Source organism: Necator americanus, chromosome II (genome assembly GCF_031761385.1).
Source record: "Necator americanus strain Aroian chromosome II, whole genome shotgun sequence".
Classification (NCBI taxonomy): Eukaryota; Metazoa; Nematoda; class Chromadorea; order Rhabditida; family Ancylostomatidae; genus Necator; species Necator americanus.
The window spans coordinates 29068671-29085424 of NC_087372.1; the positions used below are offsets into that span (position 1 = coordinate 29068671).

The 16754-nt window shown below is 41.0% G+C and overlaps 3 protein-coding genes across 4 annotated transcripts; 2 read left to right on the forward strand and 1 right to left on the reverse strand.

Annotated features, from left to right (window-relative positions):
- Positions 1 to 1523: 1523 nt before the first annotated feature.
- On the forward strand, positions 1524 to 7945 carry RB195_019837 (uncharacterized protein; the record flags this gene model as incomplete). The annotated part of the gene is made up of 16 exons (XM_064187869.1): positions 2786 to 2905; positions 4292 to 4450; positions 4520 to 4672; positions 4732 to 4838; positions 4980 to 5170; positions 5228 to 5350; positions 5971 to 6101; positions 6173 to 6378; positions 6431 to 6522; positions 6590 to 6723; positions 6857 to 7000; positions 7095 to 7250; positions 7350 to 7427; positions 7484 to 7589; positions 7646 to 7754; positions 7807 to 7945. 16 exons carry the CDS (start codon positions 2786 to 2788, stop codon positions 7943 to 7945), a joined length of 2148 nt encoding a protein of 715 aa, XP_064043750.1.
- Positions 7946 to 12127: 4182 nt separating this feature from the next.
- RB195_019838 (uncharacterized protein) lies at positions 12128 to 14494 on the reverse strand (the record flags this gene model as incomplete). Of its 2 annotated transcripts, XM_064187871.1 has the most annotated exons (8): positions 12128 to 12181; positions 12247 to 12338; positions 13322 to 13414; positions 13513 to 13597; positions 13668 to 13770; positions 13823 to 14155; positions 14206 to 14350; positions 14401 to 14494. In XM_064187871.1, 8 exons carry the CDS (start codon positions 14492 to 14494, stop codon positions 12128 to 12130), a joined length of 999 nt encoding a protein of 332 aa, XP_064043752.1. The 2 variants fall into 2 exon arrangements, with proteins under 2 accessions (XP_064043752.1, XP_064043751.1); XM_064187870.1 differs by lacking the exons at positions 13322 to 13414; positions 13513 to 13597; positions 13668 to 13770; positions 13823 to 14155; positions 14206 to 14350.
- A 43-nt stretch (positions 14495 to 14537) lies between these two features.
- Positions 14538 to 16539, forward strand: RB195_019839 (uncharacterized protein; the record flags this gene model as incomplete). The annotated part of the gene is made up of 4 exons (XM_064187872.1): positions 14538 to 14619; positions 15255 to 15347; positions 16329 to 16420; positions 16486 to 16539. 4 exons carry the CDS (start codon positions 14538 to 14540, stop codon positions 16537 to 16539), a joined length of 321 nt encoding a protein of 106 aa, XP_064043753.1.
- Between the last annotated feature and the right edge of the window lie 215 nt (positions 16540 to 16754).

Consider the following 16754-nt stretch of genomic DNA (forward strand, 5'->3'; position numbering starts at 1 on the left):
CTTTTTTCATGCTCTCTCGAAAAGGAAGTGAAGAGAAAAATCAGAGGCATAAACTGTTTTAAAACTAATTGAATTGTGAAACTAGTAAATCAGTTATTCATTCAGGTGTAAATGTCCTTTTAGGGGTTAAAATATCGGGTTTTCTTCTAGTTCTAAGCTAGAAGAAATATTCACTGAAATAGTACTTAATAAAGTTCTTCAATTTTGTTATCAATCCTCTGCTTACCTCCACCTTTTTTCCACTATTCCCACTTTTGGGATCTTATTGCTTGACTAAAGAGAAGGAGGAATTCAACGGATTCAAAGACTTCATCACTACCACTTAAAAAATAATCAATCTAGTTTTGTTTGTGAACAATTCCAGATATGTCGCACGGTCATTTTTGGAGAAAACTCGGGCGAGAATGAAAAAAAAAACTTGGTCCTTTGATGCTAATGGATGTGATACGACGATTAATGAGCGATCACGGTGTATGATTCCAAAAAAATCGTCATATGTGTGATTCTTCTGTATGATTTGAAAAAGTAAAAAGAAAGCAACGCGATGTGGTGATTTATGAGCAGAACTCTGAATCCGAGCAATTTCACGAATCATTCCTTCTGATGCGAAATTGATTACTATAGACAACAGTCCTGGTTTTGACAATTGTTCATAGGTCCAAGTGAGTCCTATTTCTGCCTTCCTTTTGCAAAACAAAGCAAGTCTAAGTCTTTTGCAAGACAAAATAGGTCAAGATTAGATCACATAGCATCCGCTCTGCTTTGACCAATCACCAAAATTGGAAGTATTTTTTTCTAATTCGAAATTCGATAACACTGTTTAGAGCAACGGTTGCTGGGTTTAAGGTTCATATTGAATAGAACTAAGAAAATCCTATGCTTGTTTTAGTCGGTAGTTGGGTCTAATGTGGGGAAGGACAACAGTTCTGGGTTTTCAGCTTCACGCAGTTCTTGCAGAATGCGTGTGGATGCGTCCGATATGTTCCATGCCTAGTTTTTCTTCGTTTGCTAGAAGTCTTCCTTAACGGCTTGTGTTAATGTTAAATAGCAACGGACGTCAACGCATTCGGAGAGAACACTTTGTACCATTAAATAGAAACAAATAATAATTCGAAATGAATTAAGTAAACAATAAACGCAGTTTGTCTTTAAGCGTGGATCCTGTTCTTATCATTTTACGCAAAGAACTGAAAATAGCAGTATCAAAAACCTCATGAGCAGTGCTACGGCGCAAAAAAATGCTGCTCTTTCCATCAACTTCTTCAGTAATGCCTTATGTGCAAATTTTCTGAGAGTTTTTCGGAAAATTGAGCTTTCAGGCCTAGCAGAGTTGCGCTTGCCGCTCATGTGCAATAATGCCTATTATTCAACCATGATATTAAATGATACAGTTGAAAACAGACAGCTGCTGTTATCATTTCAATCCAAACATTGCCCATATTTAAAAGTTGTGCCTAAGTAATCTGCTTATGAATAGGAAGGAGAGAATATGGAAGTAGGAAGCGAAAGAGACAGAAGATTGGATGCGTATACTGAAGCTCGGAAATGGAGCGATGCTTAAAGATGTCTCGAGTAAAGCCTGGTAAGGGCTTTCTCGGAACTGGTTCATGCTAGCAAAGAAAAATCAGCTCGGTACTAAGGAATTGACATGGATATGAGGTGAATATATGGTATGGGATGAATGCTTCATTTGATGACTAAAAAACGATCGTATGCGGAGGTTTTCAATAAAATAAATTCCTCTTTATTAGAAAGAAAATGAAGTGGAAAAGGTTGTCAGTTTAGATGGGCGGTCAAAAGTTCAAGGGTGTTCATACTTTTGAAGAGCGCAAAACCAATGCTTAGCTGAGGCAATGAAAAACTTCGAATACAGTATGCAAGTATTGAGCCTTCTTCCTGATTCTCCACAGTTATTAGAAATTCGAAAAAAAAAACCAGAAGTTATTTCGCTCTCGGAGAATTTAAAGAGTCATTTGATTTACGTTGAAGTATGGAAGTGAAAGATGCATAGTGAGGAAATAGGTCACGTGTGTGCGAGAAACGCCTAGTCGTTCCATAGTTCGCCCGGGTTTATGTTTTTGAAGAAGTGGTCATGAGCCTTACACTCACCAAATGCCCCTGCTGTGAAGAAATGTCGTAGTCAGTGGTCTAATAGTTCAAATCCAGATTAGATGGTGAATTGTTGATGAATTGCTTGCATTCCAAGCGAGGATTACGATCGTTTCGATGCTGACAGAGATGGTGCGCAAGCGGTGACAACTGTAAGAGGGGAAGGATGGTGCAGCGCTTCCATCTTAAAGTCGCTCATCTATTTCTTTATTATTAAGGATTATAGTTTGAACAAGTACTTTTATATAAAAAAAAAATGCTCAACAGAAAAAAAAACAATTCCTTCAGTATTCTACCCAAGGAAACGATTACTCCGAAATCCGAAATATGGTCTTTATGAGGTATTGGTGGCATATCTGTTACGAAAGAAAATGTACATTAAATCGGTAAAACCCTGCTGGACAAGCAATGATATTCAGCGGAAGATGTAAATATTTTGATGCCTATCTACAGCCAACCTGAGATTATGAATCCTTTTGATTTCGAGCGATTTGAAAGTTTTTTTGTGCCTGCTTATATAGAGCGCATTGGGTCAAGTGAAAGTGATGCGGCGCCAAGCTGTGATGACCGTCAACGCTGGTCCACATATTTTTCGTGCATGTGTATCATTTAAGAACACGAACTATCAATACTCAAAACTCGGAATTCCTGAAACATTTCCAGATTCGTGGATTTGATGGTCCCGTCGACTAGTGCTGCTTACGTTAAAGTAATTGTCTCGTGCCTTGAATACGAACATGACTACTGCTATCTTTCGAAAGTCATACTTCAGAAGGCTTTAACTTCAACATGTGAGGTACGTGTACTCATACTTCGAAGTTACTATTATACATGAGCTTTCTAGATTTGAATGCTAGACGCTTTTCGTGGACAGGGAGGTCTTAGGAGCACTGAGGGGTTTTTTTTTTGACGATGAAGTCATGGTTTTTTTTTTGCCTTCAACATTTTTGTCTCCGTTCAAGTGCACTTTACACGTAAAACCTGCAGTAGGCTTTTCTGTTTTTTTTTTCTCCTGAAAAGAGTTTCCATCAAACATGAAAGCGATTTCTGAGATCAGGACATATCCTATCTTATCGCTTGTAGTTCATTGCAACATGAGAAGATTAGTTTCATAGCGATTTGAGGAAATTTTTGTCCACAGTCATCGCACGCCCACATTTCTTTCTTGTTAACGGCACTAATCACGTTTACCCCAAATGTAAAAAAAAAACTTAAACTCTAGAAATTTATACGTTTTAGAAACTTATAACTTTCTTGGTAGTTGAATGCTCTGGGAATTCTGATCTTATGTTGCTACAAAACCATACATTTTAAAGCCTCATCTTGTTGCTGATCTCTAGGTATATGCTCCTGATAGCAGCTGATAGAAATAGGCTCATCATACTATACATCTGTCCGATATTACGTTGAATCTTCGATTAAAAAATGATTTGAACAGTTTTGTTCCAATCTTTGATTTGCTTGTTGTTTGGCCTCCTCCAGTAAGCGGAACACTTTTTTCGAACAATGTGAGTGATAAGTAACTTGAGTTGCAGCCAAAGATGCTGCTTCCAGAAATAGATTTTTTTTTGAAAAAAGTTGTTTATATATAAGCGTGGCCTTTTCTCGATTTTGCCAATCATTCACACCGCTGCTGCAACTTACTTCACATGGAAATATGTTACTACAGCTAATGTTATTGCTAGAAAAACCAATAGAAACAAATTCCATCGAAAGGCGGAGTTTGTCTGGTGATGTTTAGTGATATTTGACGGGATTTTTTTTCTCAAAATTTGAAGATAATAATTTTTGGGAAAAAAAACGGATAACTTCACTCAATGGAGTACGTCAACGTCAGAGCGAGTGTCCGACGAAACCTGTGCCGCTTTTTTTGCGGATTCGCCATGCCTTCAGTGTTCCAGTTCATAGTCGCTTTTGAGATCACAGATGCAATAAAACATGCAGAAGGCACTATACAATGTTATTTCAAGACATCCGTCGTGGTGTTGTGTCGGATAGCGCTAATTTACTGCAACAAGTAGATTGTTGCATGAACGATAGGTCATTGTACTTTTTGGCATTTCTTGCAACTTTTTTGCTTTTGAAAATATAATCTTCAAAAAATTGGGCCAATCACCACACTCCATTATTAGATTTGCATAGTTGTGCCTAAATAAAAGTATCTCACTCGAAAACATTTCAGTCCGCAAGACGCTGGTGTACGCGTTTTCTGTCCGTCTTAGCCTATCGCCGTCTTCCAAATTTTGGTGAATGGGGTTTTCGTCTTCTTCTAGGACAATTAGGGGACCAATCAGTAAAGGTCGTTCGCCACGCTATTCGAATATTGCACATGTGGATACCGGTTTGTTTGCTGAAACTAGTATTGCTTAGAGCAACGTATTAAAGGCCTTTTTATCAGAGTTTTTTTCAGTTTTATAAAGATGCGGCTCGTTGGCTGCGAACAGCTCAGCTTGACAATTTTGGCGAAGCAGGAACGCTTTTGAAGGTGCATGTTTATGCAGACGAACAGTCGTGCGAGTTTGACGAAGCTGGAACTCGTGAGGCCGTAGAATTATGGCTGGATGTACTGAGTTTTGAGTTTTGTAGCTACTTTTTTTTTCTTATTCATATCAAGTTTTGCAGTCATTTGGCGTAAGATATGTGGAAGCAATCGATGACAATATGAGGGATGCCCTTCTGTCTGTCCGTCGCTCACTGAGTGGAACTTTCTCAAGAACGAGCGGAGACAGGTGTCACTATGTTTTCTTTTGTTTGTTTTTTCTGCTAGTATTTACGAGATTCTGTTTTGTCGTTCGTTTTTCACCAATTCACATAGTAAAATGAGTCGCTTTTCCTCTTCTTTTGAAATTTCCGTATCCAGTCAATTATAGACCACAAAATGTCACTTTTCCTACCCCTGCACATCTGTTCTACTCGCTTTCCTGTCACGAATTCGGCCGAAGTCTTCTTTGTGGGATGAAAGTGATTGAAACTCTACTTAGCAGTTTCTCTGAAGAGGAAGATCCGATGAAAGTTAAGGCCGCGCTGATGGGACTAGGTCACATAGGCAGCCACACTGAAGGTGAGTCTACTTGGACCTACTACAATGCGCTCGTTTTCTAGTTATTGTGCAACATAGGTTTCAAACTCCTACCTTCACCAGTCGTTCCACAAATGGTCCGTATTGCCGAAGAGTTTCCCGTACTCAGTGTACGAGGTTACGCCTTCTGGGCGTTAAATCTATTAAGCGCTTCGCTTTCCGGTTAGTTTCTTGAAAATAACTTTGCGAATTTGTGGAATACGACTAGGAATTGTAGTAAGCCTGATAGCATTTCACGGAGTCAAAAGCTGTCAAAAACTTCTTAGCATGAATAGCAAGATGTGCTTGCTTAATAGGAGCTGTAACCGTAGTAAGATGTGTTCACCGTTACACCTTCGCGACCAATCGTTGAACATCGTATCAAGGAAAGCCTTTCTTTCCTTAATAGTTTATAAATTAGTAATTAATTAATTATAGAGGGTAAGGACATACATGGTACTTCGATTTACCTCTAGAGATGATAGGCCATATATGCGTTCATAAAGTTCTACGATGCTTAGTTGATTTTTATCGCGTTAACTTTTTCAAAGGGATTTATGGACGCCAACAACTGAACGGGTTTTACCCTTTATTGTATTGTTTTTGCGACTATCCGCGCACAAATCTTATTTTTTACTTTTCGAAAGATCAAAAATCTAAAGGCAACTTTATTACTATTTTTTATTATTCGTTTCTACTTGAAAAATTTATGTTACTTAAAAACTTGAATCTTACTTGAAAATCAAAAAAAAGTTATCCTCCAATACTTCTTTAATCCGAGGATCGGCTTCACACATTTGTAGGAGCTGCGGCTTTGGCAAGACTTGGATGGGAAAGCAATCGCCATCGTGAAACTCTCGACTACATGTTGAAAAAAGGCGATGACGATGCTGATACACAACCAATTCCGTCGCCGTTTTCATCGAACCCTCAAGTCAGACCTCTTCGTTTATTTCTGGGTTCTTGTTTGAGTGTTGCCGTCACGCAACAGTTGCTTTCTTTCAGATTATTATCAGGTCACCTCGCAGTAGGAGTGGAAGTGAAAATCGTGCGCAGTTTTCGTCTCGACAGCGGTCTTCTAGCGCGGAAATGTCAAAATCCACCGAATCCACACCAAGGATTGCTTCTTCTTTGCCAAGGGTCCGCCGAACAAGAAGTGCAACAGATGTCTGTCCAGGGTTTGATCAAAAGAAAGTTCTACGCCGAGAAAGGTTGTGAAGAAGTCAATTGCATCGGATATTTTTGAATGCTTCTTTCATTTAGTGATGATGTGCAGCCTCGCTACGAACGAGCAGTGACAGGCGATTCAGTGTTCACTAGTGGACTTGGATCTCTTAGTGAGGATTCTACGGAAGGTATGGTGCACATCTAGATCTGTTCTTTATTCTCGTTCCTGTCTCTCAAAACTTTTGAAATTCATAGTGGGAAGAAGACAGACTGCTGGATTGGATTCGCTGATAGGTGAATGGGAATCTCGCTCCAGAACTTCTACTATAGCGTATTGTCTACATCAAGGATTAATTGCAGACAAAAGTCATCTAGCCATGCAAGGAACGGTAAGTTGCAGCCATCTGCATTGTCGAGGTTAATACTGTATGTTACAGTGGAGCTCTATGTGGCCATTGAATAGAGTAGTGAAATTAAAACAAAAACATCAGAAATGTTTGCAGCGCTTTCTGATTTGTTTAGGTAGCTGATATGGTACGTGATCCTCATCACTCGAATGCGGCAAGAGAAAAATGGAGATTAGCACCACTAAAAACAAAACGTACGCTAGAAGTTAACCGCAACCTTGCGGATCCAGCAGTATACGTGTACATGACCAATGATGAGGTACACTACGTTCCTCTTATTTTTCTTTTGATTTGTTAATTTATTATTTCATTTCTTTTACTTTTTCCTCAAATGTATCTTGTACCGGTTTCAGGAGTTGTCACTGTCTCGCTATCGTCGTGAGGTGCTAGGAGATCCATGGCTTCACGATGAATTACTCAGACGGGAGATGGAGCCAACACCCAGCATCCAGACCTCTCATATGTCTCATGTTATTGCTCTTCCTTCCGAAGTGAATGTTATTTGCTCAGTAAGTCTTCACTTATCTCTCACTAATCTGCAGTGTAGGTTTCTTCTGCTTTCTTGTGCTTTTTGTAAAGTATTTGTTCGTTCAGAATAGAAATTTCAGAATATTTTCCCTTCACGATATGCAGTATCAGCTATGGATTTGATAGTTAGCGTATTTTCACCCGATGCTACTGACGAGGTTTGTTATTACTCATTCACATTGCCCGTCCTTGGTTACTCATGACCATTCTCAAGTTGGAAGACCGAGGAGCTCGCAGTGGACATGGACGGAGCCAAAGAAGCGACGCCAGCATCACGCATTCTGCATATCGCTGTTTCTACTGCAGCTCCAAAGAAAAAAGTGCTCTCAAATTTTCACCGTTGTCCATTGCAGCCGATTTCATAGATCCTTTTCAGGCGATTTCGTGCTTCCCCAAGAAGACATAGCTGGTTTGCGTCAAGAAGTTCTGAACCAGGTGGATATGCTGGAAATTCAGCAAACTACTCCAGAAAAGAAGCTACTTATGTAAATTTGTTAGTGAGCGTCATCAACTCTTCAAAAATTCTTCATGTTCTAGGCTCCGGAAACTTCATCCATGGTTATTCGAATGGCCATGTCTTTACGCAGATGTGCTTGAACTGCTCGATGAATATCGCTTCAAGTCAAAATCGCGGGCTTTTCTTCAGGAGATATTTTATAACGCTTTAAGAATATAAGGCTTTAGCTTAGCTTAGCCCACTGAAACAGTCAACGGTCCCTAGTCATTCCACCAGTCTTGTCATTGCATTTATTTTGTGGTTATTGCTCCAGCCATGTCTCACTTATTTTCATACATCTTTGAAGCGCGTATCGGCTACTATTTGCGCCCGTAGCTGAAAGATAGTTTTCCTGTGTCAACTTTGCAAATTCACTTTTACTTCCTAGTTCGAGAAGCCCACTTTTACTTTGTACTGAACCTACAGAAAGAACGGGAGGTAGGTGCTTATGCGACTTCGTAGTTAAAGCAAAAAATTTCTCACTCTGATAACAAAGAGTAAATATAAAGGAAAATTATGATTTGGAGGGGTCACATGATGTTAGGCAGCCTCGAAGCATCCTTCGCTCTGTTTGCCGAACATGTTGAAGAGAAATTCATTCTTCTAAGTTACTCGAGTGTTTCTAGATCGAAAATTATGATTATTCGTGGTGACTATCGCTACGGCCAGTTCTTGTAGACTTGTATAAACATCTGGCAATTCGCCCTCTTATTGTAGAGATCCGCCCTTTCTTTTTTCAACCTAACAGCGTTATTCTCACAAGCTGACATGTCTGCAGCTTTCAAAGAATTGAGCATGTACTAGGAATAGGTTGAAGTAGAAAGATGTCGCAAAAAAGAACATTTTGTGGGATTTTTTAAAAGTTTAGGAGTTCAATGCTCTGCACACGCAGCCGAGGCCCCTGTTCAACCGTTTGCACACGGCTCGTCTGTCGCAGCTCTCTTTGTACTCTTGACACATTCTCCCTCTTTATTTATCTCACCAATCGGAAGCGCATCGTGCTCATCCGTTCATTTTCAAAGAAATCATTACCACCGGTCATGATTACGTGCATCAAGAGAGGCTGCTGAACATTATATCGAGACTGTTATCAAAAAAGAAAGAATTTTTCTGATATTTTTTATAAGTTGTTAGGAAAATGTAAAAGTGTAAAACTAATGTACTAATGTAAAAATTATCCCACTGAAGAGTAGTTGTTTGATGTATTTATTATCTCGGTGATCCATTCTTACTCTGTCTCCATGTTCCACTTGCCATACAGCTGTTCAGGTGAAGAATTGGTTGTGATTGCTACATCAATAAAAGGAGAGCGTTTTATCTTGAAAAGGAGCGAACAGGGAATGGAGAAAAAGAGCTTGTTTTGTGTTTAAAGTGTTTGTAAGCAGTTGATTTGTGTGGAATCTACGAACTTTTCGAGAATTCCATTCGAAGTTGTTTCCGTCCTTTTTTCAACCTTGGTTTCATTTTTCAAAGTGATAATTACTGTCGAATGCACTACCGCTCACAGCCATTTGAAATTCCAGTTCTATACTTCATTTGTGAGATTCAACCTGTGGTCTCCGTACGAATAGTAGTAATTAATATGCTAGCTGGGCTACCTGTCTTCAGTGGACGCTCTCCTTTTATTGATGTAGCTCACACTAAACGCAATGAGTTATTTGAGTATGCGTTTTTATATAATTTGCATCGTTACATGCAGGAAGTTTTCCAAATCTGCAAAAATATGCGTCTACCCAAAGCATTACCCGAATCCGTAACCTCATGGTTTCACTCCTTGTATGAGTCTTGGACCTTGTTCAATCCTTAATGTGTCGGAAATCTTGTTCAGGACTATATTAGCCATTTAGCACAAAGTATTGATTGTGTTGGCTTTCTTTTTCTTTGCAACAAACTTCTGTTGTGTCACGCTCGACTACCGATGCCATCGGATTGGAAGAACCTAGCTAGGATAGGAAACAACGGGAAATCGATTGATTCTGTATGACGCATCGCAGTGAAGACGGGGACAGTCGCATCAGCTAATATTTTCAGTCCACTGTTTAAAGGCAGCATACCACGAATCTGAGGTGGTGCAGATTTCAGGTGGAGTATTCGTATACGGGATGGGAGACTACGGAGAAGGAGGTGATTCCGTCCATTTCTTGCTAATTGCCGTAAAAAACGGCCCGGAAAATGCGGCGCAGCACAAGACTGGCGCGCTCCAATCGTACCTCTTGTACAAAATGGTGCGCCAAAACGAATGAAGCCGTATCTTCCGGGCCGTTTTTGCGGCAATTAGGAAGAAATGGACGGAATCACCCCCCTCTCCGTAGTCTCCCATCCCGTATACGAATACTCCACCTGAAATCTGTACCACCTCAGATTCGTGGGGTGATGCCTTTAAGTTAAGGAATGCAAGTAATTCAGGTAGTTGTAATATCGCCACTACATACGAAGAAAAGAACGGAAATCACATCAACACACGAAATGCAGAAATGAAATGTTCAAATCCAACATAGAAGTGGAATCTCCAAAGTTGCAGTGGAATTATTTAAAAGGTGCAAAGTGCACGGCGTTGATCAATGCCTTTGGAGAATCCCACGTGTCGTAAGCTTTTGTTTTGGATCATATGAAGAGGTCACTAACAGTGTTAATTCTAACTCCTAATATTTATGGGAATTTGAGGGAAATCAAACTCTTCTGACCACACGCTGAAAACACCCCATCCCGTCCGATCCGGCCAGTTAAGAACGCAGGAGGTGCGTCTACGCACTGATCGATGTAAGGTTTGGTTGGCACTGATGGATGCAAGGTTTGCTTGGGCTTCCGGTGCTTTTGAAGCATCGACTGACCAGTTATAACATTCGGTTCGGCTGGAAAACTCTTACAGACTGCGCTACATCCTCCTAATTAATTTCTAATTACGTTCGAATTACGTGTTAAAGGCATCACCTCACGGATCTGGCGTATGTGGTATGCATTTTCGTTGGAGTATACCTATATAGAATCGTGGATTATGTATGCAAGGGTTGTTCCGCTCATCTCTCCCTGCATTACTGTAAACAGTCAGTTCCGGAACCTTGTTTCTTACGACGTCCTCGACTGCGACGCACCACCCTTGTGCCCCACCCCGCCTGCGAATCGTCGAATGATTGCTCGTTGGGGCGTCCGAATGCATTTTGGGCAAATCGCAGGAGACGCGGCGCAAGGGTGGCGCGCTGCAGTAGAGTACGTCGTAAGAAACAGCGTTCCGGAGCCGTCTATTTACAGTGATACCACGTCAGATTCTGGTGTCTAAGACTTAATAATTGTAAAGCACTGTACCTATTTCATTATATTTATTTTATTTGTTGCTATTTATTTCAGCATTATTATTTAACATTATTTAAAAAAAAATGGAAGTTGAAGAATTCTTATAATGTTTGTACAAATCAAGGATTAACATTGTAGTGTAATTATCGTCATTATCAGCAATATCCAGCCATTTAATGAGCAAAACCTTAAACCCATTCTTTCAGGAGAGGGGAAGCGACGATAAAAACCGCGATGTAAGACCGATATTTTGTGCAAAACGAACTAACTTATCCGTAAACAAGGTATTTGATGTCCCCTTACAGGCAAGGATTTAATGAGACTAAAGAGGAATAAGGTAAGGATCAATGAACCGATAAAACTAACTTTTTACGTGGAATATTATCATCACATTGCTGATTGCCATATTTAACAATCCATATTTTACTGCGCAGAAGACAGCAATAGATAGAAATTATATAATTCGTCCGCTAATGGTTAGCAAGGGAGTTTCTCCTAGTGGTGTGGACTTGGATTAACTGAGAAATCGTGTTTCCTATTGATTTTGTCGAATACAGAGACCGCTGTCCTCCGCGATTGATTGTCCTGTTTCTCCTCCAGCTAATTAAGTGCTCGAGAAGGCATGAAAAGGCCAGGTTTCAGCTGAGTCACTTAAGCTAATCTCTTCCAGCTTAGGAGCATCAGCCCACGAATCTGACGTGTGATCAAGAACCTACGTAATTTTAAAGAATACGTCTGTGAGAGAAGAAATAAGTAGCCAGCTTAATAGAAGATAGTCCAAAAGAGGTGCTTATTCAGTTGTAACTCAGACAGTTTGTGTAATAAGTCTAAGATATTTGTGTACTAAATGAACTATGAACCTCTAACATCTAACGAAATTAAAAATTGAGAACGTGACACCGACGCTGATCATTTTAGCACTACGCTCCGTCATTGGTGCGTTCGTTCGTACATCACTGCAATAACCGAAGAGTCATGTAATCTCTCCTTTTATACCTATCTCAAATATTGTACTTTGCTCATATGGATTGGTTGTGTGAAGCAGATGCATCATGAATATTTATTCAGCGTTTACTGTGGTGCTGGTGAATCTGTGGGGAAACCGCCCATCCAAGGTCTGTTTATCTGAAGTTATCAAAACAGTAACCATGAGAAACTAAATAGAATGGAGGAAGAACTGTAAAACTAACCGAATCCCCAGCAACAGTCTCAAGGACTCCTGCGCAGATCAAAGCGATGAAGCAAAGAATGAAAGACCACTTCATTTCCTGCGGTTTTGAATCTGCAAACATCAGGAATTAGCTGAAAGAATATGCAAATGATAAGTTTTCTAGCTGGTATTCTTAGCATAATGGATTAAGTGCTTGGCGTTTATCAATCCTTTGGGCGCAGGTACGTGCAACATCAAATCTGAATTGTAAATGTCCATAAACACAAATGCGGCCCATACAATGAGGGCCCGACTCATATAACAGATGAGAGGTCTTGTCCTCTCATACAAATCTACTACGAGTTCGTCGATGCGGACTAATGGAAGGTTTGGTTGCACAGTGGTGACCTTCTGCGCTTGCGCTAAACTTGCCCCTCCGTGTTGTTCCAGTTTTCGTAATATTTAGGAATGGAGCGGGTACAATAGGGGTGTGCACTGGTAAAAGAACACTGCTATACCTGATGGTAAACGGTTCGACACTGCCTAAAGCCAACCAAGTCCTCCGATACATCACATCTATAGGTTCGGGTTATCTGCTGCAGATAACTGCGCAAGTGGGATGCACATTCGTGGTTTTCACTTCTAAGCCGAAGTGTTGGCGCACTCCAAAGGAATTGGTTGACGCCAAGCACTTCATCCTTTCATTATTTGTAGAACGTGTGTGGTTCAGAGAAGTGTAAGATGGAAAAGGAGCGAAGAGGACGAACAGGTGGAAAGTGCTGAGAAGAGACATGACTGGCTATTTGAACGGTTTTCTAGATATGGACTTAGTACGAATTGATTGATAGATTTAGATTGTATTTGTAGATTTGCATATTACAGCTGTGCTGCTTCTTAATTTAAATGTAATATTCTTCGCTGCCCATCAAAACGTGGCAAGGATGGAAAAGAACTTTCAAACATTCAAAAAAAAAAAACTGTAGATTTGCGAAGCATTCTTTACCCATGCAACGTTTGGGAAGGCAGGAAAGGACAATTGTTTTAGATTAGGTTCACATCAAGTTAATGACACCAGGTCTGCCATATCATATGTACGTGTCTGATGTCTGACTTACTTGACTTAATCGGCGTGCTGATGTCATCGCCTGACGCGTCTTCGCCGAGGTGTGGCGTCCTTGAACACAGCTCTGCCCAACCTTCTCGATCTTCTGCGAGAGCTTGCACAGAATCAATCCATTCGTCACTATTTCATATTCTGAAAAAAACCTTACGTCTCGCCTGAACTGCCTATCCACGCCGAGCGTACTCAGGTCCTCTTTCACCACCTCAGCCCAGAACTTCCTATTTCGACCAAGTGGCGTTTTCCAGCTTGAACCCGAATCCTTAGAATCCTTAGAACTCATTGAGCAAGTGTTTTGCTGGTCTGCTTAATATATGACCGAAGAAGCGAAGACGATTTACTTTAGCCACTTTCGATTGTGGTGCAAGATGTTGATGGTTTTCAAGTGTCATCTGCCGGTATACCACATCAATTTCTGCGTAAAGGTCTTCATTGTGGCATACTCTAGGCAAAAGTGGCAAAAAATGGTCTAGGCAAAAACAAAAGCGATCCGTACATCATGATGGGGCGAATTGCGGATAGGCAGACTCGCAGCTTGATTTCGTTAGTTATGGGGGCCAACCACAGACATTTCGTTAAGGAGTTAAATGCAGAAGTGGCCTTAGCGCATCTTTGCTGAACATCTCTCTCGTAGCTGCCGTTGTTCTTCAGCATACAACCCAAGTAACAGAACTCATCGACGAGTTCTATCGGTTGTCCGTCCACCCTGATTCCCGTTCGAGGTCTCGAAGAGATCCACATCTGCTTGCATTTATCAGGGCGTAGACGTAGTCCATAGGCTGCAGCCAGCTTCGATACAAGGTTGACAACATGTTGAAGTTTCGTACTGCTTTGAATATAACAACATCGTCGGTGTACTCGAGGTCAGTCTAGGGGCACCCTGATGGTGCTAAGACAATGTCGGCAGAACGCTGGTCGACTGTTCTTAGCATAATGTCGTCGATGGCTAAAGTGAACAGGAAGGGTCCTGCTACCGCCCGTTGTCTTACTCCAGTTACCACATCAAACGGTGTTGTACATCCGGCTGGTGTTCGAACTGTTCGTTGATTCATGTCATCAAGCAAGCGAACGAACCTCCAGGTACTCCATCGGCGTGAAGCGCGTTGAAAAGACGGCCTCGGTGAGGAGAGTCGAACGCGGCTTCAAAGTCCAGAAACGCTAGTTGCATTGGCTTCGAATACCGCTGCCTGATTTCGATCACTCTCCTGACGATGAACACCTGGTCAATCGTAAATCGGCCAGGACGAAAGCCAGCTTGCTCGTCGCACGTTGTTTCTTTGCGATGTTTAATGAGTCGGTCCAGGATAATGCGCTCCAATACCTTGCATATAACACGCAGCAAAGAGATTCCTAGATAATTCCCGGGTCCGTGACGGATAACTTCTTCTGGAGGGGAATTATGATAGCGTGTCTCCACGAATCAGGGATCCTTTCGTCTATCCATAAAAATTTTTAAAAAATTATAAAATAATAAAATAAAAATAAGATTAGTAAAAATTGATAAAATTAATAAAATAAAATAAAATACAAAAAGACAATTGTTGTTTCCCACCCTCCCAGACGTTGCATGGGTAAAGGAAGGCTTCGCAAATCTACAGTTTATTTCTTTTTTTTTTTGAATGTTTGAAAGTTCTTTTCCATCCTTGCCACGTTTTGATGGGCAGCGAAGAATATTATAATTAAATTAAGAAGCAACACAGCTGTAGTATGCAAATCTACAAATACATCTATCAATCAAGTCGTACTAAGTCCACATCTAGGAAATCGTTCAAATAGCCAGTCTTTCTCCGCTCCGGAAGTTCTGGGCTGAGGTGGTGAAAGAGGACCTGAGTACGCTCGGCGTGGATAGGCAGTTCAGGCGAGACGTAAGGTTTTTTTCAGAATATGAAATAGTGACGAATGGATTGATTCTGTGCAAGCTCTCGCAGAAGATCGAGAAGGTTGGGCAGAGCTGTGTTCAAGGACGCCACACCTCGGCGAAGACGCGTCAGGCGATGACATCAGCACGCCGATTAAGTCAAGTAAGTCAGACATCAGACACGTACATATGATATGGCAGACCTGGTGTCATTAACTTGATGTGAACCTAATCTAAAACAATTGTCCTTTCCTGCCTTCCCAAACGTTGCATGGGTAAAGAATGCTTCGCAAATCTACAGTTTTTTTTTTGAATGTTTGAAAGTTCTTTTCCATCCTTGCCACGTTTTGATGGGCAGCGAAGAATATTACATTTAAATTAAGAAGCAGCACAGCTGTAATATGCAAATCTACAAATACAATCTAAATCTATCAATCAATTCGTACTAAGTCCATATCTAGAAAACCGTTCAAATAGCCAGTCATGTCTCTTCTCAGCACTTTCCACCTGTTCGTCCTCTTCGCTCCTTTTCCATCTTACACTTCTCTGAACCACACACGTTCTACAAATAATGAAAGGATGAAGTGCTTGGCGTCAACCAATTCCTTTGGAGTGCGCCAACACTTCGGCTTAGAAGTGAAAACCACGAATGTGCATCCCACTTGCGCAGTTATCTGCAGCAGATAACCCGAACCTATAGATGTGATGTATCGGAGGACTTGGTTGGCTTTAGGCAGTGTCGAACCGTTTACCATCAGGTATAGCAGTGTTCTTTTACCAGTGCACACCCCTATTGTACCCGCTCCATTCCTAAATATTACGAAAACTGGAACAACACGGAGGGGCAAGTTTAGCGCAAGCGCAGAAGGTCACCACTGTGCAACCAAACCTTCCATTAGTCCGCATCGACGAACTCGTAGTAGATTTGTATGAGAGGACAAGACCTCTCATCTGTTATATGAGTCGGGCCCTCATTGTATGGGCCGCATTTGTGTTTATGGACATTTACAATTCAGATTTGATGTTGCACGTACCTGCGCCCAAAGGATTGATAAACGCCAAGCACTTAATCCATTATGCTAAGAATACCAGCTAGAAAACTTATCATTTGCATATTCTTTCAGCTAATTCCTGATGTTTGCAGATTCAAAACCGCAGGAAATGAAGTGGTCTTTCATTCTTTGCTTCATCGCTTTGATCTGCGCAGGAGTCCTTGAGACTGTTGCTGGGGATTCGGTTAGTTTTACAGTTCTTCCTCCATTCTATTTAGTTTCTCATGGTTACTGTTTTGATAACTTCAGATAAACAGACCTTGGATGGGCGGTTTCCCCACAGATTCACCAGCACCACAGTAAACGCTGAATAAATATTCATGATGCATCTGCTTCACACAACCAATCCATATGAGCAAAGTACAATATTTGAGATAGGTATAAAAGGAGAGATTACATGACTCTTCGGTTATTGCAGTGATGTACGAACGAACGCACCAATGACGGAGCGTAGTGCTAAAATGATCAGCGTCGGTGTCACGTTCTCAATTTTTAATTTCGTTAGATGTTAGAGGTTC